At 40.5% G+C, this 23,955-nt stretch overlaps 2 protein-coding genes and 1 long non-coding RNA gene across 3 annotated transcripts; all 3 read left to right on the forward strand.

Annotated features, from left to right (window-relative positions):
* The first annotated feature begins 8,075 nt into the window (after positions 1-8,075).
* On the forward strand, positions 8,076-9,568 carry LOC108672013. Its single transcript, XR_001930865.2, has 3 exons — positions 8,076-8,088; positions 8,358-8,948; positions 9,251-9,568. It is a non-coding gene; the product is annotated as an uncharacterized LOC108672013 (long non-coding RNA).
* Positions 9,569-11,577: 2,009 nt separating this feature from the next.
* LOC108672011 lies at positions 11,578-15,023 on the forward strand. The gene is made up of 5 exons (XM_047884627.1): positions 11,578-11,594; positions 11,874-11,991; positions 13,089-13,254; positions 14,040-14,630; positions 14,968-15,023. The coding sequence occupies exons 1-5, from the start codon at positions 11,578-11,580 to the stop codon at positions 15,021-15,023; spliced, it is 948 nt and encodes a 315-aa protein (XP_047740583.1).
* A 177-nt stretch (positions 15,024-15,200) lies between these two features.
* On the forward strand, positions 15,201-23,728 carry LOC108672012 (ribonucleases P/MRP protein subunit POP1). The gene is made up of 11 exons (XM_018159626.2): positions 15,201-15,500; positions 16,216-16,384; positions 17,382-17,646; positions 18,171-18,319; positions 18,719-18,858; positions 19,002-19,943; positions 20,432-20,552; positions 20,946-21,055; positions 21,381-22,267; positions 22,412-22,534; positions 22,768-23,728. The coding sequence occupies exons 1-11, from the start codon at positions 15,404-15,406 to the stop codon at positions 23,395-23,397; spliced, it is 3,633 nt and encodes a 1,210-aa protein (XP_018015115.1). The 5' UTR covers positions 15,201-15,403; the 3' UTR covers positions 23,398-23,728.
* Positions 23,729-23,955: the final 227 nt, after the last annotated feature.

Here is a 23,955-nt window from a genome sequence, read left to right on the forward strand (position 1 = left end):
AGCAATGGTAATAAGTTATAATGGTTATTTTTTATTACTGCAATTGATCCAGTTCATATCCATTTCTTATGAATTAAGTCCATAGGAAGTCCATTGCTTATTTTTTGGTTTGGATAACCAGTAGGCGTTTAAGAAAGGTTGGAGCGCGACACTATTCTTTTGACTTCCCATACCTGGCGTAGCCGCGTAGCGCACGGTAGCGGCGACCAGCTGCAGCACGCGCCACGCAGCCCGCCCGCAGTTGTGGAGTAGAATTCGTGGGGGAAGGTGTAGTGACCTTGACGCTCCAATTATGACAGAGCGCTCCAATTTCCCAAAAGCTCATGTTCTTTTATTTATACTATGGAATGCCACCATGAGAGTATAGACCTGTATTTTGCATGCTTCAATTTAAGTTTAACTTATCTAGTAAAAAAATGGCATCATTTTGAAAAAAAGTGGTCAAAGTTACCCCAGTTTACGGTACTGTCAAACAGAGTAATAAGGACGGTTTTGAGCATTTTTGTTAATAACTTCTTACCATGAAACATTTCATAAATGAGTTAGAGCTCATTTTAAAGGTCTTTGCAAGGGCTATGGCATCTCCAAAAAAATTCCATATGCTATTCGTAAGGTGCTGGACGCACTATAAAAGCCTCCCGAATTTTTCTGGGAATGGGGTAATAAGGGACACTTGAAATAAAACTTGATTTTAAAATACTTGAAGCATGCTGAGTGTACTCATCCATTACTAACAGTACTCTGAAGTCCTCCTCTTCCTTTGTAGATGCTGTAAATGTAGAATAAAAGACATTTTCTGTGATTTTTACTTGTTTTTTCTTTATTGATATGATATTACCTTATCCATACATTATAGTATTATTGATGTGATATTACCATATCCATGGACATGCCGTTGAGCATTTAACACGTTGACTACGTATTGGTACATATGCGTACCACGAAATGTATTTCTCCAGGAGGTAGTGGTACACAATTCAGGTTGCCTAAAATCGGCCAAATCCAAGAACAAAAAAGGCTAAAAAAGGCCAATAACTCAATGTATACTAGTTTATTTGTAGGTTCCACTATAAAAATTCCATTTATTTTCTTTTTGCAGTATTTAAAATTTAATTGGGAAGTACCCCTATCATAAATTTTAGCCGGCCAATGCAATTGAGAAAAACTAAATCACGGAATTTGTCCGGAAAAAATGAACGTCTAGCAACCCTGCTAAAAAAAGTACCTACAAAAAATGAAATAATTGTACAAGATGAAGCAATCGTAGTCAACGTGTTAAAATGACCTTGTCTACTGCAAGCTTCATATCAGTAGCCATATACCATTTCTTCTGCATCTGTAAGCACTAAGCTTACAGGACGGCTTGTAATTTCACACAATTTTAATCAAGTCAAATGATTTCACTATGACAAAAAAGATCATAAAAACATACCTGAAGCAGGAAGAAATATTTTAGTGACAGCTATCATATTTTTTGGAGAAATAAATCATACCGTAGTTTAGGTTACTTACTTTTCATTCCTTGCTGCCCAGTGCTCAATTCTATCTATGACATTCTATAAACGGTACCTACTCAATTTTGTGATGACTGATGATGCATTAATTTTTTTGTTAAGTGAAATCTTTTCACTGAGCAAACCAAGGTTCTATTGTAAATATGTTTTTAGGGGTGTCCCTTATTACCCCGAAGGGGGGGGGGTGTCCCTTATTACCCCGTTTTGCAGAAATGGCTGCCATTTTTTTGGAATTAGATATGCAAATTCTGTCAATCACATTTTTAAGCCAACACCAGTGTGCAACTTTTATGTAAGTAAAACTCTACACTACAACAAATATTTTTTTTTGCAACAGACCTTAGTAGAGGTACTTTTCCAAAATCTTACTTTTCACACTTTTTGTCAGGGATTTTTTAGAGGTAATAAATGTATGATTTCTTAACTTGCTTTATACTAAATAGATAGTAAAAATGTTGAACTTTATGCCACTATTTTTGATTAGTTTAGCTGCTACATTTCTACAAAATGTCGGAGGACTGTCCCTTATTACCCCGCCTGTCCCTTATTACCCTGTTTGACAGTATTTATAGGAAAATTTAAATCCTGTGTGCAAGAATAATTCTGCCTTTTCTTGTTTCCCTTGCTAATAGCCTTATTAAAATTTAGAAAAGCAGCCTATTTTTGCATGATATTTCTGAAAATCATCTGTGAAATGATCATTCTCACCTGCAAGTGCAAGTATATTCCAATTAGTTTTGCTACTACAACAGTTTTACGCCGTGTCATAGGCCTGTCCCGAGTAGCCCCGCCTGTCCCAAGGAGCCCCGGTTGACGGTACTTTTCTAAATAATAAGATGGGAGTAATTTAACTGGCAAGAATATTGGGCTTCCAAGAGGGGCAGGATAGCTCTAGTTACGGTGTGATTTTACGTAAGTTAGAGATATTACAGGAATATGTGCTAGCTAGTATGGAAAACATCCTTTTGAGTCATGACTAGAGCTTTCCTACTTTTTTTTTTTGAACTGCAACATTGGCTCTTTGATTAGATACATCCAAACCAATTACATATAAACAAAAGTGCAAAATTTGGCCACAAGATTCCTAAGGTAGTAAAAATTTGTCATTTTCAAGCTGGACAATTTTAGAAACTAATATTTATTGGAAAATTTAAGTTCTGTGTGCAAGAATAATTCTGCCTATTCTTATTTCCCTTGCTAATTTCCTTATTAAAATTTAGAAAAGCAGCCTATTTTTGCCCAATTTCCGGAAATCATCTGTGAAATGATCATTCTCACCTGCAAGTGCAAGGCTGCAATTATAGGTAAATTCTACCTGATATTCTAAAGTCTGATATTCCAGGCTTTGATTGCAATGCTCCAGCCTGTATAGTATACGGTATATTAACCAAATTAGCCATGGGCTATATAAATCATTGTATTAATATATTAATTAGTCTTCAAATTAATTGCATGTTTAATATTGATTCATACATATTACATATTTATAACTGTTGCACTCATTTTTGATAGTACTGATTTTACATTCATCTCGTCTTCTAGATATCCTGTTTTTTTTCTTCAGAATTCTGGCAAACATGTCCCAGTATGGGCCCTCCCTCCACTGTCCAAACGTATGGTCAGTGGCAAGAAGAAGGATGCGTCTGTCCAGTCACTTCAGTACAATCTTAGAGGAGTTTATGGAGTCATGGACCTGGCAAAAAATGGCCAAATTGAACAGGCAGAACTTCTTGTTAAGGTTATTATGTTGATATTTTTACAATTGAATTGATAGACTTGTCATATTTCAGCTGATTTTGATTATGACCAAAATTTTATGTTGTTAGCTTGTGAATAGGATGTTTTTTCAACATTGGAGCATGATACATTAAGGGCTGAGTTATGAAGTGAGCAAGGTAGCTTCTTTTTATCTTTTGATTCTTTTTAGTGCATTTTCTCATTTATGGAAAAAAGGGCTATTGTGCTTGCCATGTCCATCTGTCTTGTTTGTCTGTCCGTAACTTAAGGTTTTCATCGATGAGAAAATGCGCTCTCTGTCACTCACTTTGGTGAGTACTGAGTTATATTTTTTTCTGTTCAGCGCTTAGAGGACATCCCACAAGTAAAGTTTGGTGTTGGAGTGTGTATGGCTCTTCTTGATATGCATGTAAAAGCTTCTAATGTGGATGGAGCCTTGGTTGCCCTCGAGCGTCTGCACAACCTTCACCCAGATGTCATCCTCCAGCCATATAAAGTGCTTTCACTAGCAGCTCTTCTGCTCCAGTGCAACCAAACACAAAGTAAGTTCCATGAATCATTCATGCATGTGCTTATATGCATACAATTTATGACCAGAGAGTGCATTTGAATTTTCAAGGAGTTGAACAATTCTTAGATGATGTGCACATGCAGATGACTCTTCACAGATGACTCTTAGCACATGCAGATAATTTCTGCATGTGCTTATATAAACAATTTTGTGATTATCTATTCAACAATTGAAACCACAATCTACAATACTTTTTAACAAGCAATTTATAATGCACAATGGTACAGTCTGAATTATTGTTCTATTACCAAACAATGTGTGTGAGAAATTTCCAACAGGGCAGTCAAAAATTGTAGCAATGCAAACATTTTATTGAAAAATATTGTCTAAATCTCAACAATGGACATGGGAATCCCTAATAAATCACCGGAATTTCAGATCCCTGTAAGATGATCTAGATTTCCATTGATGACTGGTCACAAAGTGACTGGTCAATAATAACTGGATTTATTTTCAGCTGCTTTTAGATTTGCTTAGTAAAATCATGCTAATTAAGCCTTGAAGAAATACATGTATGTTGAATTATGATATTACCTGAATATAAGAAAAAAGGCAGGAAATAGAGATTAAATCAAGGCAGTACTTTTCCTCCATAGAAATAGATTAGCGCAAATCTTCATTGGCTTATCAGAGGCCCAGTCCCTCGCTTCTATGCAAACACAACTACAAATAGTCACCTGTGTCACTCAAACCTTCTAAGTACAATGCTGTTGATCAATAAATTTTGAATATTTTTAATATAATTTACATGTGCACACTAATAGTACCTACATTTTTAAGCCAACCTATGAAGGCAATATCTTAAAAAAAAAGATGTCAACATAAATAATTTTATTATAATTTTCATTGGGCTTGCAGGAAAATTAATTGAGATTTTAACAATGGGTATTCTTACTGCAGAATGATGGGTGTTTTTATTTTAATGATGGGTGTTTTTAATGATGGGTGATTTTAACGATGGGTGTTTTTACTGCAGAATGCTTGGAGGTGCTGAGAGATGAAGCTCCAGACGAGAGCCGCCACTCCTCTAAGCAGCTGCTGGAGCAGCGCTGGAACCCAGATGATCATCCCAAACTCATGGTCAGTTTTTACTAAACCCAGTATAGAAATATAGGTAAATAAATGTGTGTAGGCTCACTGTTACCTTGAACATCATTATCAGCTGGTTATGTATCTGCATTTGATCAGCCTTTTGTACCTACTTGTTTGTTCAAATTACCTACTCAATTTTTTTCCGAAACACTAATTTTCAGGCTGACAATTCTCCAGATTTCATGTCTGCTTTTCATATACTTGGAATTTTCCATCAATTTAGCTATCGGGTTATATACTTTATTTATTTACCTACCTAATAGTGACGTATCACACTACTGTGTGACCGATTCACCTCATCTATTGTAAATTCCACTAACCTGTGGCAGACTCGGTTAGGCCAGCAACTACTGCTGGTGGCGGCTGATGCTGGAGACGTGACTTTAACTCAACGTCTTCTTGACTTGCTTATCAACCACGGTTACTGCTCTCCCTCACGCCTCCTTCTTGCCCCTCTAGTCAAAGTCCACATTGTCAGGTTTGATTTATGAAACAAATTCCATATGTATTCCTATTATTTAGTGTTTTGGAGCTCTTCTTGTTAACATTATCTTTTAGGTCGGATTAGGCCAAACCTGGCCTGTTGAGGATTCTTGCAATGTTGGTGACTTCTTTACGAGGTATAAAAACTAATTTTTTTAGCCTATCTAAAGTGACTTGCTACAAGGCTACTTGTGATTCACCAGGCGCAAGGTTCAACGTGTTTTTGACACAATAATAAAATAAAAACGAAACATTTTCTGGTTGCTTTATTGCCTCAATACCGATTTAAGAGCAGTAAAATTGGTGCTTGATACCTGCTTCACTTTCCCAGCTGTCAATGGCTATTCCGGTCATTTTCAAGAGTGACAAAATTACAGGATTAGCTACCAGCGGCATTGGTACCAGAAAACCATTGTTTTTTTTTCTATGCTAAAAGATTTGATCACAAATATTTTCTAATTGAAGCCAAGTAACTACCAATGTCTCTTTAATCACATTTGTAAAACTTTTATCACTTTTGTAAAAAATCAATTCTTGAAAATTATGTCTATTATTAAAATTATCAAAACCAATAGAAAAATTTAACCTATAAAGTAAAATGTATGATATAAGAAAAAAACAGATCTTCATCACTTAACACAAGCCTCATTATTTTGACATTTTGATTTTGATACAAGTTTTTAAAAAAGACATGCCAGACTTATATCCAGGCTACCAAGTGATCTTTGTCCTCAAATTTCGATGAAATGAAATTGAAACCAAGCATATTTGATCATTACAAAGAGATCATAAGGTTGAAGCGTGTGCTACTGAGCTTTATGTATTAGAAATTACCAGTACTGTTTAAGAAGTAATATTGCAGGGGTGACTCGACTGCTGCACTGAAGGTGCTAGAGGAGGTGGCGGAGAAGCACAGCTGGCTACCGTGTAAGGCTGAACTGCTGCATTTGCTGGTTACAAACAAGGACACTACAAGGTTTGTATACATTTTTACAGTCATTTTTTATTCATGTCATTATATCTGTCTCTAAATTTATTTCTGTCTAAGTTTCATGTTAAAATGCCCAAACATTCTCATCATCGCATACAGCTCGTGATGGACCATTGAACCCAATTCTTATTTTCCTCTTTCGAGTTTGACGTTTAAATTCATCCAAGTTTTTTTATTGACTCATGGAACTTGAAAGCTGTAAGGCTTTCAGGCTTTGATTATTTTAGCTTCTACAAATTTTTTTTAAAAATGATGTAACCAGTCATATGTACCTATGTTAATTGGAATTTACTTTAAATTAGAAACAGGAATCCTCGAAAAAATGCTTAAATAATCATAACTAAAGATCATGTACAATTATACAATTAAGCATGTGTTGTATTTATTGTTATTGTTATCCTACAATAATATGGCTTCAGCACGGCTTCCTGCAAGAATTAGCCAATGGGGCTCAAATATGAGACACTTGAACAAAGAACACTTTTTCCTCTAAAATTTTAGTCGTGAATCTAACTTACTCATTTACTTGACATCTTGACATCGTAGTTTTATTGAATAACTTCTCTTAATGATTGTGCTGAATCTTGGGCCTGAAATCCTGAAATCATAGTTTAATTGAAAGATTTTTTTATTTGCGATGGCTGATGTTTTGTTAATTATGATGATGTTGCTTGCCCAGCCTGGAGCGTCTGATGGAGCTGTCGTTCGCGGTGATCGGTCGCCCGCACGCTATGCTGGACCTCGCCGTCACGCTGCTCGAGTGCGGCCACCTCGACAAGGCCGTCCAGATACTCAAGGTAAGATCTGACCCTAGTGTATTACCAACTGTAATAAGAACTACTGTAATAATATCTCTCTCTAGTACTAAGAACTGCCCCCTGGTACTGCAAACATACTGGCCTGCTCGACAAGGCGGTTCAGATACATAAAGTAAGATCTGACTCGAGTGTAGTACTGTAATAAGAACTACTGCTAGGACTGTAATAAATTTCTCTAATACTAAGAACTGCCCCTGGTACTGCAAACATACTGGCCAGCTCGACAAGGCCGTCCATATACTCAATGTTACAACTGCTGGTAACATTTTTTGTCCATAATTCCCGGAGAAATGTGTTATTTTGTTATGTGGTTCCTGAGATGCCCTTGGCATTCTTGTTAAAATGCCTTCGCAAATAAAAGTCTATCCTTTTTCCGGTCTGAATATTTGTTTCATCCTCCACTTCCCAAGATGCTTTTCTGGCTGAAAGCCTGATATTGATTTTTGTACCGAATATTAAAAGGGAATCGTGACATAACTGCTACTTTGAAGAGGTGTAAGCTCTATTTTTGTCTCTGCTGCAATCCAATCATTAATCCAATAAATCGTAAAACTGTGTTCGCCTCCGTTTATTGAGCAATTAGATCCCCTACAGTAGGTAACTTATAAAATAAATTGTAAGACCAAGCGCTGTAAAGTATACGTGCGGATAAGATTACATTTCGTAGTAGCAGTTTGCAAAAATAACTATTGAATTCTTTATCTATAATTCATATGAATAGGTCGAATTATTTCAAATATTCCTGACTAAGGTTGTAGAATATTGTTTTGTGCCACAAATTCGACTTTGTATGAATAAAAAAAAAGTTTTAATGTTTTTCCTCCACATTATATGGCCAGGATGAAGACGTGACGCTGGAGTCTGAGCGTTACGCCTACTACCGTCAGTTGTGGTGCTAGTTGTGTACTGTATGTTACACATGATTACTCTTATCATTTCAATCTATTTTGAATGTATGGCTTCTATTTAGTTTTAATTCAATTTAGGCGTATTCCGTCTAATAAAAGTTATCATTTAGTATTTTTGGTTATCAGTTAAGTATTTTGGGAGAGCTTCTGTTGGGAATGTTACTTTTTTAAAAATCTAATGTTAATGTGTTTCTGCACCCGAGCTGTCTGCATTTTCTGTAATTGTAAATTGATTTTTTCCAGAATTAGCTGGTGAAACCCAGCTAGCGAAGGCGCTCCTGACGCAGTTGCAGGCGCAGAATGTCACCGAGACAGACTTGATATCAATGGTGCCGCCCCTCCCCGCCCACCTCTGGCGGGACAAACGTGTTACAAACGTGCCCAGGCTATCAAATTCATCTGATACTCAAGCACATGAAGAAAAATATACTGATTTTAACCACGATAATGATATAAAATCAAAGCAACAGTCGGAGTTTCGAAGGGAAGGCAAAGCGAAACCTGATTCATTTAAAGTTTCTACATGTCACAGACAAGGTAACGAAGATAGGTCGGTAAATGCGCCGGAATTTCTTGATGAAAATCACCGTGAATCAAATAGGCAATTTTCTAGCTCCACGTTCTCACCACGTGGCCAAAATAAGCTGTCACAGCTTCAGAATACATCACCAATAGAGCAGGATGAACCATCACGAGAATGGGACTACGATGCACCTCCATATGAGCGAGAGTTATGCCAGTCCATGCGGTCTTTCGGATCGAGATATTTTCCGCCCTTTAACGAAGAGCAGGAAAAAACCAAAAGCAATCGTCGATTTTCTAATTCCAGTCCAGGTTCGTGGATAATTATTGAGATGTATTATAGTTATTACACTTGAAATTCTTCCGCCTTTCGCCCATGTGCTGATTTGTATGTTTGTATGTTTAATACGTGATAGCCGTGAGGCTTGGAATGAGTTTATTAAGATCAGTAGGTACGTAGATTATTTTACTGCTCTTTTATTTTTTTTCGGTTTGCTGTGTTTATTTTGCATCCAACAGAAGCATACTCAACATCATTCCTGTGTTATGCCGACTGTAGGTAGCATGCTAGGCTCTCTGTTGTCAGGTTAATAAAAGAAAATTTTTTCTTTCAGGAACTAGCAAAGAACAACGGCAAATACAGCGAACAAAATCATCGCACTCATCCGACGTGTGGTGAAGTGAAGAGTGCGATCAGATGTGAAGAATCCGTAGTGTCAAGCTCCAATTCTCTTATCCATAACTGTTGAAGAAACTATTGTTCTATAATTTAAAAATATTACTGCACTTTTTCCGTTATATTCACAACCAATTCCGTAGTGCCGAGCTCCAACTCCCTTATCCATAACTGTTGAAGAAACTATTATTAAATTTGTAGGTAAATATTACTACTCTTTTTCCGTTATATTCACAACCAAAGCCTTAGCCACGACGCCCCGCCGTTTTTTTACCCCTGAATTAAAACCATGATGAATTTAATTATATTGTTCTATTATTTTATTGAGGTTTTTGGTAGCAAATGTGCCATCCGCACAGCGGCTCTGCGCTGTTTTGTGCTGTTGATTATCTGTCAAATTTAGAGGAATAATTTGAAAAAAAATTACCTACCTGTCTAGTAATAAAGTTCAGACGCGGGTTCATCTAAATTAAACTTCTCACATGAATTTACCAAATTATGGCAGGTGATTTCACAGTAAAACTATAGGTGTATAAATGGTTATGTATAAAACTCGGCGGAGATTTTAAATGACGGTGTAGAAATCGCACGCTCAGTTCTGTGGCACTAATAAGTAAAAAAAATTGCTTGACCAGTTACATAGAATTGTATTTGGTTGCCACTCAATAGATTGTTTCATTTTTGATTCGCTAGTTTCATATCTTTTTTCTTTAGTTGGGCGCTATGGCTTTTTATGTTTCGAAGGTCTTGTAACTTGATCCTTACAATAAAATTGTGCAGGACATGTATCGCTTCATTTGTTACACGTCTCCATACGTGACATGGCTGTCTCTTAATCGTTTAAGGAACGCACCGACAGCGGTTGAAAATATAGTGCCACGCATTGCAGTACACTGTCCCATATCGTTGTTTACAATACGGTTTTACATATTACGGTTTACAATATGTGCCACTCATTGCAGCACACATATCGCGGTCCATTTTAGAGTGTCGCATATTGCTGTTTATTATACAGTGCCTCATATCGCTGTTCATTATACAGTGTCTCATATCGCTGTTCATTATACAGTATCATTTATTGTCGTTTATTATACAGTGTAACATATCGCTGTTCATTATACAGTGTCACGTATTGCGGTTCACTCCCCAAGGAAATGCTTCAAAGGAGCATAAGGGAAGACGCGCTCCCTGGGATCCTGAGCAGAATACAATAACAGGAATAGAATAATAGCGATGTGCAGTATATAAATGACCAGTGCAATGCCGGCTCCTAGACTGCTAACTTTGTGTACACGATGACTCCTTTCTGGGATGAGTGGAACTGATTCTTAGTGAGTATTATGAGGAGTTTTGTTTGACGGTAATATGCAGTTTTGTGTGATTGTACTGTGTAGGTAGTTCTGTGTGATTGTGCCGTGCAGTTCTGTGTGATTGTACCGTGCAGTTCTGTGTGATTGTACCGTGCAGTTCTGTGTGATTGTGCCGTGCAGTTCTGTGTGATTGTGCCGTGCAGTTCTGTGTGATTGTATCGTGCAGTTCTGTGTGATTGTGCCGTGCAGTTTTGTGTGATTGTGCCGTGCAGTTCTGTGTCATTGTATCGTGCAGTTCTGTGTGATTGTGCCGTGCCGTTTTGTGTGATTGTGCCGTGCAGTTCTGTGTGATTGTACCGTGCAGTTCTGTGTGATTGTACCGTGCAGTTCTGTGTGATTGAAATGAGAGGTCACCACTAGAGGTTGGGGTGTTTTGTGGTTTGAGGTTGGGGGATGTGGGGTATAAATTTAAGTGCAATGATTTCTCAAAGGGTTATAGTGTGAGGATGGCACTAAATAAACTAAAGGTTGAATCAAATTCCTGCGTGTATATGAAGGAAGCAGTGTAAAATTTTTTCTATACACAAATAATTGAGGACTTTTTTTTAGTTTAATCTCTCAAGCTTTCTGATAAGAGGTACAGTAATGGGTTCAATGTGTCTTAAAATTTGTCCAAATGAAAGGTTCGATAAATCCTGCGACGAAGAAAGAAATTATCAGAAAGCTTGAGAGATTAAACTCAAAAGAAGTCCTCAATAAAACTGCCATTATTTTTAACCAAACATGCTTAAATGAAGGGCTCTACCCTAAATATACAAATAATTGAGTAAATAAATGCTTTTATCTTGAATAAACTTGAACTAGGTATATCCCACGCAATACTACTTGTAATTCACGCACACGACAGGACCGTTCGTTCATGTGCTGCGTGGAGTTGCGTGGTGACGCGTGCGTGATGTCAGCTCTGGACGCGTGCGTGTCAGAGAGCGTCAGGCCTCAGCTCATNTCCTGCAAGAATTAGCCAATGGGGCTCAAATATGAGACACTTGAACAAAGAACACTTTTTCCTCTAAAATTTTAGTCGTGAATCTAACTTACTCATTTACTTGACATCTTGACATCGTAGTTTTATTGAATAACTTCTCTTAATGATTGTGCTGAATCTTGGGCCTGAAATCATAGTTTAATTGAAAGATTTTTTTATTTGCGATGGCTGATGTTTTGTTAATTATGATGATGTTGCTTGCCCAGCCTGGAGCGGCTGATGGAGCTGTCGATCGCCGTGATCGGTCGGCCGCACGCTATGCTGGACCTCGCCGTCACGCTGCTCGAGTGCGGCCACCTCGACAAGGCCGTTCAGATACTCAAGGTAAGGTCTGACTCTAGTGTAGTACTGTAATAAGAACTACTGCTAGGACTGTAATAATAACTCTCTCTAATACTAAGAACTGCCCTCCGGTACTGCAAACATACTGGCCAGCTCGACAAGGCCGTCCAGATACTCAAGGTAAGACCTGACTCTAGTGTATTACCAACTGTAATAAGAACTACTGTAATAATATCTCTCTCTAGTACTAAGAACTGCCCCCTGGTACTGCAAGCATACTGGCCAGCCTGACAAGGCGGTTCAGATACTCAAGGTAAGATCTGACTCTAGTGTAGTACCTACTGTAATAAGAACTACTGCTAGGACTGTTATAATAAATCTCTCTAATATTAATTAAGAACTGACACCAGTACTGCAAACATACTGGCCTGCTCGACAAGGCCGTCCAGATAGTAGGTAGATACGCAAAGGTATAACTGCCCAACACTTTTTGTCCATAATTCCCGGAGAAATGTGTTATTTTATTATGTGGTTCTTAAGATGCCCAGTCAATAGTTTATTTCCCTAATCCTCGTTAGAGTGCCTTCGCAAATTTGAAGGTCTATCTTTCTTCCGGACTGAATATTTGTTGTTATCCTCTGCTTACCCAAGATGCTTTTCTATCAATAAGCCTGGCATTGATTTTTGTACCTAATACCTACCAGAAGTGAAGCGTGAAATAACTGCTACTTTCAAGAGGTGTAAGCTCTATTTTTTGTCTTTGCAATCGAATTGTTAATCCAATAGGTAAATATGTAAGACAAAACTTCTAGTAGATGTGCGAATACGATGACTTTTCGTAGTAGCAATTTGCAAAAATATTGATTAAATTAATTATCTAGAATTAATGTGAACGGGTTGAATTCTTCAGCTAGTGAATTCTTTATCTGTAATCGATATGAATAGGTCAAATTCTTTAGAATATTTCTTACGAAATTTATAAAATAATGTTTTCTGCAACAAATTCGACCTTTTATGAGTACAAAAAAAAAAAAGAATTATGTTTTTCCTCCTTATGTTTTATGTTATGTTTTTATGTTATGCAGAATAATATACATACATAATATGTATAGTATCCTTATGTTTTATGTTATGGCCAGGATGAAGACGTGACGCTGGAGTCTGAGCGAGTACAGTATTTGTGCAAGCTGTACGTGAGCACGAGGCAGCTGCAGCACCTACAGCAGCTGTGCTCCCTGGCGCGGTCTGCTGCTTGTGAGGCCAGAGATGTTCTGCTCATACAAGCTCACCTCTACGCCTACTACCGTCAGTTGTAGTGCTATTAGTGTGTACCACATATGATAACACTTATTATTTCAATCTATACAAGCCTACCTCTACGCTTACTACCGTCAGTTGTAGTGCTATTAGTGTGTACCACATATGATTACACTTATTATTTCAATCTATACAAGCCTACCTCTACGCCTACTACCGTCAGTTGTAGTGCTAGTTGTGTATATTACACGTGACATGATTACACTTATTACGGTACCGGTATTTCAATTTATACAAGCCAACCTCTACGCCTACTATCTATACAAGTCCACCTCTACGCCTACTATCTATACAAGCCTACCTCTATGCCTACTATCTATACAAGCCTACCTCTACGCCTACTATCTATACAAGCCTACCTCTATGCTTACTACCGTCAGTTGTGGTGCTATTTGTGTATATTACACGTGACATGATTACACTTATTACCGGTATTTAAATTTATACAAGCCCACCTCTATGCCTACTATCTATACAAGCCCACCTATACGCCTACTACCGTCAGTTGTGGTGCTAGTTGTGTACTGTATGTTACACATGATTACTCTTATCATTTCAATCTATTTTGAATGTATGGCTTCTATTTAGTTTTAATTCAATTTAGGCGTATTCCGTCTAATAAAAGTTATCATTTAGTATTTTTGGTTATCAGTTAAGTATTTTGGGAGAGCTTCTGTTGGGAATGTTACTGTTTTAAAAATCTTATGTTTATGTGTTTATGCACCCGTGCTGTTTGCATTTTTTGTAGTAATTGTAAATTAATTTTTTTCCAGAATTAGCTGGTGAAAGCCAGCTAGCGAAGGCGCTCCTGACGCAGTTGCAGGCGCAGAATGTCACCGAGACAGACTTGATATCAATGGTGCCGCCCCTCCCCGCCCACCTCTGGCGGGACAAACGTGTTACAAACGTGCCCAGGCTATCAAATTCATCTGATACTCAAGCACATGAAGAAAAATATACTGATTTTAACCACGATAATGATATAAAATCAAAGCAACAGTCGGAGTTTCGAGAGGAAGGCAGAACGAAACCTGATTCATATAAAGTTTCTAGATCTCACAGACGAGGTAACGAAGATAGGTCGGTAAATGCGCCGGAATTTCTTGATGAAAATCACCGTGAATCAAATAGGCAATTTTCTAGCTCCACGTTCTCACCACGTGGCCAAAATAAGCTGTCACAGCTTCAGAATACATCACCAATAGAGCAGGATGAACCATCACGAGAATGGGACTACGATGCACCTCCATATGAGCGAGAGTTATGCCAGTCCATGCGGTCTTTCGGATCGAGATATTTTCCGCCCTTTAACGAAGAGCAGGAAAAAACCAAAAACAATCGTCGATTTTCTAATTCCAGACCAGGTTCGTGGATAATTATTGAGATGTATTATAGTTATTACACTTGAAATTCTTCCGCCTTATCGCCCATGTGCTGATTTGTATGTTTAATACGTGATAGCCGTGAGGCTTGGAATGAGTTTATTAAGATCAGTAGGTACGTAGATTATTTTACTGCTCTTTTATTTTTTTTCGGTTTGCTGTGTTTATTTTGCATCCAACAGAAGCATACTCAACATCATTCCTGTGTTATGCCGACNACCGTGCAGTTCTGTGTGATTGTGCCGTGCAGTTCTGTGTGATTGTACCGTGCAGTTCTGTGTGATTGTACCGTGCAGTTCTGTGTGATTGCACCGTGCAGTTCTGCGTGATTGTACCGTGCAGTTCTGCGTGATTGTACCGTGCAGTTCTGTGTGATTGTACCGTGCAGTTGTATTCTTTCTAAATTATGACACGAATGTAGGTTAGAAAATAATTTTCGTGTACATTTCTATAATTAAGATAAGTTCGAGGTCAGGTCAACTCAATTTCATTCCATGCTTCCTTTTGTCAAGCCAAAGAAATTATCACGTGAAATTATTGTCTTGCAGTGTTTACGTGAGAATAGGATAACCGAAAACGTTGAAGGCTTTAAGTACGAATAGGATATCATAAAATACTGAAGTGTTTACGTGACAATAGGATAACAGAAACGTTGAAGGCTTTAAGTAGGAATAGGATATCATAAAATACTGAAGTGTTTACCTGAGAATAGGATAACAGAAACGTTGAAAAGTCAGAGTGAGAATCTTAATGAAATGGCGGAGCCTCTGCCTGCCTCGGCCAACTCATCGGTGGTCCTGCATTTGGCTGCTGCAAGGATCAAGGAACTCCACCATCTGCAGCGGGAGTTAGGTTAGTGCTATATATNCAGCGGGAGTTGGGTCAGTGCTATATATTATTACTTTAAATACTTAGCAGTATTTTGGAATTATTTGAGAAGGTCAAGCGTCGTGCAATATCCGTGGATGTGGCGGTATTCAGGATCGAATAGCTACAGCTGCCGGCGCAACGTAGCTCTCCATTGCGACGACTAGTCTTCGTCGATAATATCTGTGCATTTCTATGAAAGCTGTGTCGTTCATTTGATTTCTGCAACGCATTGAGTTTGTGCAAGGCGTTGATTTACTGAACTACCACTTAATTTTCGCAAAGTCAATATTTTCAATATTCGCGAAGCAGTCTGCCGCAATGTAGTTGCGCACAAAATAAGATAACGAATCATTTTATTTACAGTGAAAATTCAATGTTTGGAGTCATTTTTCACTGCTGCTCAACAAAACGTTTGGGACTCATGCAGCAAGCAATATGTATAAATGCGTGCTGATTTAGCGTCTTAACGATTTAAAATCCTTAATGCTTTGCTTGTTACCCAACTTTATGAATTAACATTTAACATGCATGCAGGGAAAAAACTTTTTTCTTTCAATCATTCGATTTGTAACTAAATATTTACATGGATGCTGTCAACGGAGAATTGCTCCTCGCATTAGTAATATTGATATACCGTAGATAACATTATAATGGAGTATCTATTTGTATTATTTCTAATAATATTTGAATATGACAGAGCAATGCAAGTCCGGCAAGGGCGGCAGAAGTTACCAGAAGCTGCCCCGCCACATGCAGCGCAGGGCGCTCTCCTCCAACCCCAAGCGCCTCCCCCGCCGTCTGCGCCGCCGTCATCTTGCTGAAGGAGAGCCTCCGCGTCCCTCCAAGCGACCTGCTGCTAAACACAGGTTATAATCACACGCCGTCTTATCTAAAGTCGCATAAGTACGCTTAGCGGCCTAAGTAAAATGTGCTTATACACGGTGCTATTAGTTGCGGATATTTTTATGCGTCTACTACAGTTTTGCAGGCTAAGAGCCTATACACGAGTATAGTGCTGTCTCTTATACACATCTAGATGTGTATAAGAGACAGCATACAAGTGATATCAATTCTTTAATAGCTATCTACTAAGCGCCGCGCTTGTGTTGCATGAGGCATGGCCCCTGTCAATCGCTAGCTCGTCAATCGGTCAAGAAGCGCATGCAGAGGCTGCAAAGCGCCTCTGCATGCGCGTTGAGGCACTTGACTCTCGTGTGTTGCCCCTAGTGTGAACGGGCCTTAACACTGCGCCCGCGTCCGGCGTCAGTGCGACGTTGGGAGTTGTCGAGTAAGGGTGTGCATGGTGGAGGCATGCGAGAGCAAGACAGCAGTGCGCGTTACAGTGGGCGAGAGAGAGAGAGAGCGACGCAGCTGTGCTCGGTATGACGACCGGGCGGCTACTGAGCGCAATAGACTGCTTCAAAACAACTCAAGTTGACTTGCCTGTAATGAACCAGCTAGTTGCCTCTGAACACGTCAAGCATCACAAATTTTAGTAGCCTCGCCTAGTAGACGCAACTAATAGACCCGTGTATAAGCACTTAAACATAGCGGCCTAAGTACACGTAGCGGACTTAGTACACATAGCGGCCTAAGTACACGTAGCGGCCTAAGTACACGTAGCGGCCCAAGTACATGTAGCGGCCCAAGTACATGTAGCGGCCCAAGTACACGTAGCGGAGCCTAAGTACATGTAGCGGCCTAAGTAAACATAGCGGCCTAAGCACACGTAGCGTTCATCGCACTATTTACTATCCTCCCTATCCGTGCTTGATTTCTGCCACCCTAATTAATTAGTTAATTAATTATTATCAATATTTTTATGAAGTAAAGAATTAATCAAGGATTAACTTCCCCTGACAGACCACGACCACGTGCGGGTGAGGACAAACTTGACGCCCCAATAGTCTCCTCGCGTGTGAACCGCGTGGGCGCCGCGCGTGTGGACCGCGTGGGCGACTACGAGCGCCGCCAGAGTGTGGCGGGCAACACGTGGCTGGAGACGCACGTGTGGCACGCGAAACGCTTCCACATGACGCGTCGCTGGGGCTACGCGCTCCCCTTGCGCCCCACGCAGAAGATGTACCGCCCCACTCTGCGGGCTGCTGCTCAGCGCTGCGTTCTTCAGGTGGGTGAGGGGGCTATTAACTCTCAAGCGGGTTCGCTTGAAATTACGTGTGTTGAATGATGAATTGGAACGCAGTGCATTCAGGTGGGTTTGAGAGCTATTAACTGTCAAGTGGGTTCGCTTGAAATTAGGTGTGTTGAGAGTTGACTTGAAATGCACTGCGTTAAGGTGGGTTGTGGATATCACAGGTATTAAATGAATGCTAAACTGCAAAGTTGGCTAGGTTACCAATTAGGTGTGCTAGGGGATGAATTGAAACTCGGCGCGTTTTTAAGGTGGAAATCACCTTAAAAGACGGTTTAAACTCACATGGAACTTAACCTGGAACTGGGTTTGACGTGACTTTGATCAAAGCACTATAGGTCATTCTAGTTGATTGCGGCGAATAATCATGGTATATTTTTTCATTAATTATCACTGGAACACAGGAGATCTAGAGGGAAATGATTACCACATTCCGCCCTCCAATGAGAGGTCACCACTAGAGGTTGGGGTGTTTTGATTGTAATTCACGCACACGACAGGACCGTTCGTTCATGTGCTGCGTGGAGTTGCGTGGTGACGCGTGCGTGATGTCAGCTCTGGAGGCGTGCGTGTCAGAGAGCGTCAGGCAGCAGCTCATCTCTGTCAGCAGCGGTGGGATCGTCAGCCTCACCCTCTACAAGCCTCGCATGTCAGTTCAGAGATTCATGTTTAAATCAAAATTTGTATGAGAGAATTATTTTATTTTTATATTTTCAAATGCATTAATTAGTGCTAGATATTGTTTCCTCACATTTGAAATAATGATTTTTAGGCTTTATTTTAAAATAATTGAATTACAGATTGGGTTCAAACGGCCGGATCCCTTGTGGAATTCACAAAAAGTACAAGAATCGGCAGCAGGTCATGGGCCCATTTCGTCGGTGCTGACAATTCTATTCTATTCTATTATCCGTCTTCGGTTGGGTGTTGGCATTTTCGATAGATAGATACTATGGAATAAAGTGAATGAAACTACACCATCATTGGTTTTCTGGTCAGTTTTTTTTATTTGTTTTATTTTTTATATAACATTTGTTATCTCTTGAAGGTGTCCGAGGCAGGCGGTGTGCGAAGTGGAAGTACAGAAGCTGCCTTCTCTCGGCACCGACTCTTGCGATGGCAACAGCGACAGAAATGGCGCTGCCGATCACTGTAACCGCAGGGATTTCGATCACAACGATGTCGAAGGTAAAATAAGTGTCCATAATCAAGAGTAAAAAATGCCTAATGTTTTGCATTTTGTTCCATTTAGGAAATGTCGGTTCTGTTATCATTCGTGGATTATGAGATCTCGGTATGAATTTTTTTAAATACTAAAATTTTTGTTGCAGGAGGCGCCTCGAGGTTATGGTTGTGGGTGCACCCCGCTTCCCACGAGGACCTTCTGCAGCTTCTGCGTCAAATATTCAGCTTACAGCCACAGATACACGGTCACTGTGTAAACCAGTGTGATGAAGAGCCTGGCGAAGCCATGGAAACAACAAACGATGACCACGATTTATGCAATGACCGTCAACATTCTCACGACAAAAAACTAAAATCAATTAATAACAATAATATTGACAGTAATGAACTCACAAGCGTTCAGGACGTGATACCTGAAGGTAACGAGACTCAGAATTTTTTGGATGTAGACACAACATCAGACGTTGTTTTAAAATCAAAAGTGAAGCGCAAACACCGACTCCTACAGCAGCGTCTAGACCGAGCAGGCGCACCGGATTACGTGAGTGCGGACAACCGCGTCGCCGTAACGTGTTTACGGGACACTCTGAACCGCTTCTGCCTACGCGGGCCTGAGACGTACAGGGTTCTGAAGACCGTCTTGTTGCCTTCTACTGTGGTGCCCCAGCACACAAAACTTGTTCCTAACAATCCCACTCATGATTCTCAGTCTGTGGAGGAGAAATCTCTTCATAAAGCACGAAGTTCTGATGAAGATACTGCTGATGAAACGAGTGGCAGTGGCAATCTCTCTCAAGAATCTCAATATGATGAGAAATCCATGAATAAATCACGATCTTTAAATGATACTACGGTCGATGAAGCTAATTTTTTCAACGGAGGTACAAGAACTAGTGAAGAAAGCGCCGAAGATTCGAGTTCGTGGTGGACGAGTTTCTTTGGTCGCATGGGGCGCGCCGAGGCGCACGCAGGCAACGCGGCGCTGTGGGGCACAGCGCCGCGTGTCACAGAGGACCTCGTCTTGCCCCTCGTGGTGCGCGACCCTCGCGTCGTGCTGCCCCGCGCACGCGTCAAGATGTCAGAGACATGTTAGTGTTGGGGCTACACACTCAGATGTTTTTTCTTACATGTTATACTACCTGGGATTTTTTTCTGTTTTTCTAATGCTTCTATTTTGTTTTCGCTCCTTTTTTTCGCGCTGTGACGAATTCTATTGTTTAGCTCAATTCCTCCGTTTTCTTCCCTATGATTACTTAGTGTTTGGTTGTGATTGATTTTCTATGTACCTATATATTGTTTTTCCAATACTATTTGTAGGTGCACGTTTGTATAACAAACATTATTCAAAAATTTATTTTTATGTACAGGTCTTCCATGAGCTTCCATTTTCCATGTAAATATTTCTATAGAAATACTGAATTTTTTTTTTTCAATGGGCTTGTGCTGATAAATTTGGACCATTCATTGTTTTCTATTATTGCCCCATTGAATTCTAAATCAATTTGAGTATCCACTGTGCTTGTGCCTCAATATAATCATATCAAGTTCTATGTAAGAGACTCGGGTCTGCTTACAGCCGCAGAACCTCCCTCGCCCTCGTGGGGGCGGGACGCTGTCGCCCCCCTCAGCCCTCTCTACGACCCCCGCGTCAGGAGAGCCCTCCTGAGACACCGCTGCACTGATCACGACATAAACACGTACGTATTGCAGGGCACGTGACGTAAAATAGAACCAGTTTAGACAAATCAATAAAGAACAAGCTAAAAGAATAAATCTTTGATCGCCGTGTTTGTGAGTCCAGGAGCCTTATTATATCAAAACTCGCACAAGTACACGTCGCCACCGGTTTGTCGTCAATGATTGGTGAGTTTGGCTATAAAGATCGTCAGAAATTGAATAATACCAGATAATCAATTGCCAATTACAGAAAAGTTCGCTGTTATTTTTAATATTAATTCCTTTGGACCGTATTTTGAGAATTTATTCCTCTCTGTTCGATGTAGCTTGCAAGTAGACGATCACCGTCTTGCTGTTCTGGACTAGACTGATGAAAGAGTAACGTAATTCCTACCTGGTAATTTATTTTGCAGTCGTCGGCACCGAGAAGCAGTGCCAGGAGCCATGCTGCCGCTGGATGACGAAGAGGCTCGGCTGCCGGTCCTGCTGCTGCTGCGACGCCCTCAGGGAGACGACGTCTCTGGTGAGTAGATCCTCGTAGCAATACTGAACCAGGCGCCTAAGATACCCTTAAGGTAAACATACATCTAATGATTGTATGAATGACTTGATATAATTTCACTAGGTACCATTCTACTCGCGCTGGCTGCTCGTTTGTTCTGATATGGGCGAGCCGGTGTTAGAAATCAGGGTACCCGAAGAGAAATGAGTCACTTTGTTTTATGAATGCATCACATATTTTTTTTATGAATATTGTCTACTCAATTCTCATTATTTTGTTTATAAACAAGTTTTTTTGCGATTTCCATTATTTTGTTCAAAGCGAAGTTGAAATGTCGTGGTCGCAGGAAAGAGCGCCGTGGACGTGGTTATTCCTGGTGGTTGGGGCAGCAACTTTTGGACGGCGCTGGTGCTGGCAGGGGCCGTGGCCACGGGGGTTGACTCAGAGCTTCACTTCATGAGGGAAGAACTCACTCTCCCTCCGTCATACTCGCTTCCCGACCTTCCCTCGGGGAAGCGTTATGAGGAGGCCGAGGCCCTGGAAAGACATGAGGCTTATTTCAGAATGCCTCCGGACAAGAGACCGAATTTCATTAAGTTGGGCGTTCAGTTTCCATTTTCTTTTCCTTGGTCCAAACTTGTGGCGTCGCTGCGAAGCAGAGATATGTTCCATCAAATGCATGAAATATGCTCTGGGTTTTCCAGGGAAGTTTTGTTGCAGTTGGGGCTTGACGGTGGAAAAATCTCAACTGCAGAAAATGAGGCAAGTGACGAAGAGATCGTTGTGATGAGGAATCCTCGTTTCTTGTCTGCTTTGGATTATATTTCGTGCTGCAGTGGCAGCAGACGTAGAATTTTCCGAGGAGTAGACCAGGAATCAGAAGGGACCGTCGATACCTTGCCTGTTGATGGATCTGAATCAAATATCCGAACATCGTCTGAAGAAGCCCTTGGATTATCATTGGACGAATTAACTGACATGCTGAAGCTCATGAAGCAAACCAGCCAATCGTATCTGGTGCGCGTGCAAGTCACCCTCATAGGCAAAGGCGCCCTAGAACCCGGCGCTCTAATTTGTCGCCCAAACTCCCAAGATCTCGTACATTTGAAGGAGGTTCTCACCAACGCCCTACGTCCTAGTGTGCACGTGTCTATGGGCATCACAGAGCCGAGCTGCCGTGACTCCAATGAGGAGAAGAGGAAGAAATTAAAAGAGGAACACGCCAGGGATCTGGTGAGGCTTGGGTTCTTGATGGAATTGATCATTGTGGATGTGAGTGTCATGACACTAAGCGACTTCGTGATTAACGTTTCGTCATTGAATTTATATTTATTTTATAAATCTCGAGATGGCCCTAAACTTGATTGTTTGGTGCAGGCGAAGCTGCAGAGGCTGCGCAAGGCAGCTCGGCAGCGCGTGCGACGGCAGCACGAGCCTGGCAGCGGCGGCCTCGACGCAGCCGTCAACCAAGCGCTGAGTGCTCTTGAAGAAACCCAACAGGTGCCTAACTCTGCGAGATGTTTCCTTGTTATTATTTATCATGATATTCATGTGTTTAAACTTTAAAGTTGTTTAATCAATTATTAATTTAGAATTTATACGATTTCATTTAATCCCTTTAAGCCTTTGAAATTTGTATCACTTTACTTGAGATTTTCGTTGTTTACTTCCAATTATCACCAATTACGCGTACATCTCGAACTTTGTTTCTACCCCCGGCTTGTGTATGCCAGGAGCTGGTGGCGCGCTGTGCTGCATTCAAGTCCTCCATGGAGCGGCTGTGGCTGCCGTGTCCCGAGGCGCCGCTGCAGCAGACCTCACGCCTCATCATAGGCAGCTTGACTGACGCCGCATTCAGCCGCACGCGAGGCTGTGGCGTGGGCCAGGGTTACGTTGTGGCAGCTACACTTATCTCCGTGGCACAGCATCGTGTGGCGAGATGGAAGGGGGTATCTCCGGATCAGCCCGATGTGGCCAACAAGAAACGGAAATTCGACGAATGCTCGCGAGATGAAAGTTCGTCATTGTCCCACTGTTCTTCTCCTGGCAAGCGCAGGCACACTGAAACTGGGCTTGACTCCAAACTTCCTGCAACAGTAGCCTCAACTTCATCAGCCATTTCCGAGGAAAAAATCAAACTGGATAAGTCAAAGCAGAATCTTCTAATAGATGATTCTTCAAATGACAGCAGTTGTTCGAGTAGCCAAGAGAACAACTCTGAAATTATTTCTAACAACGAAACCTTTGACGTTGACCTCCCACTTGTGCACGAGCGTGGCGTGCCTGTGCTCGTGAGAAACATTAATTCCCTACAGTACAGGTTCGGGATGCTCACCGTCTGTAGTCATCAGCCTCCGCCTTGATCGTTCAAGTTCTCTCATTAAAGATAGTTCACGTGTCAAAGTCTTTCATTCATTGAATGAGTTCCTTAATACATGTAGATTGGTGACTGTACTACGCGTGTTTTATTTTTTTGCAGGAGTCTGAGGTTGTTAACTTTGATGTAATAATAGTATTTAATTGATTACTAAGTAGCCTTGTGCATCATTTCTAACGAATTTGTGCTTGTAATTTCTACAATACTTTTAGTTCATTAGTAGGAAGAAATACGACGCAAATCTTCTGTCGCGTCTACCGATCTAACTCTTGAGCTAAACTTTAAAAAATATATTTCAGTACTCATTGCAGTGAGTGACAGAGCGCATTTTCTCGTCGACGAAAACGTGAAGTCACGGACGGATAGACAGATGGACATGGCGAGCACAATAGTGCATTTTTTCCATAAATGAGAAAATGCGCTAAAAATAGTTAACGCCTGCAACGTGTAATGAGAGAAGCATATTTTGATGGTACGGCCCCTGAAGATCAATATCAGATATCGGCGCCGTAACAGAAACAACAGTCATGCTCCCCTTTTTATC

Source organism: Hyalella azteca, unplaced genomic scaffold (genome assembly GCF_000764305.2).
Source record: "Hyalella azteca isolate HAZT.00-mixed unplaced genomic scaffold, Hazt_2.0.2 contig1943, whole genome shotgun sequence".
Classification (NCBI taxonomy): Eukaryota; Metazoa; Arthropoda; class Malacostraca; order Amphipoda; family Hyalellidae; genus Hyalella; species Hyalella azteca.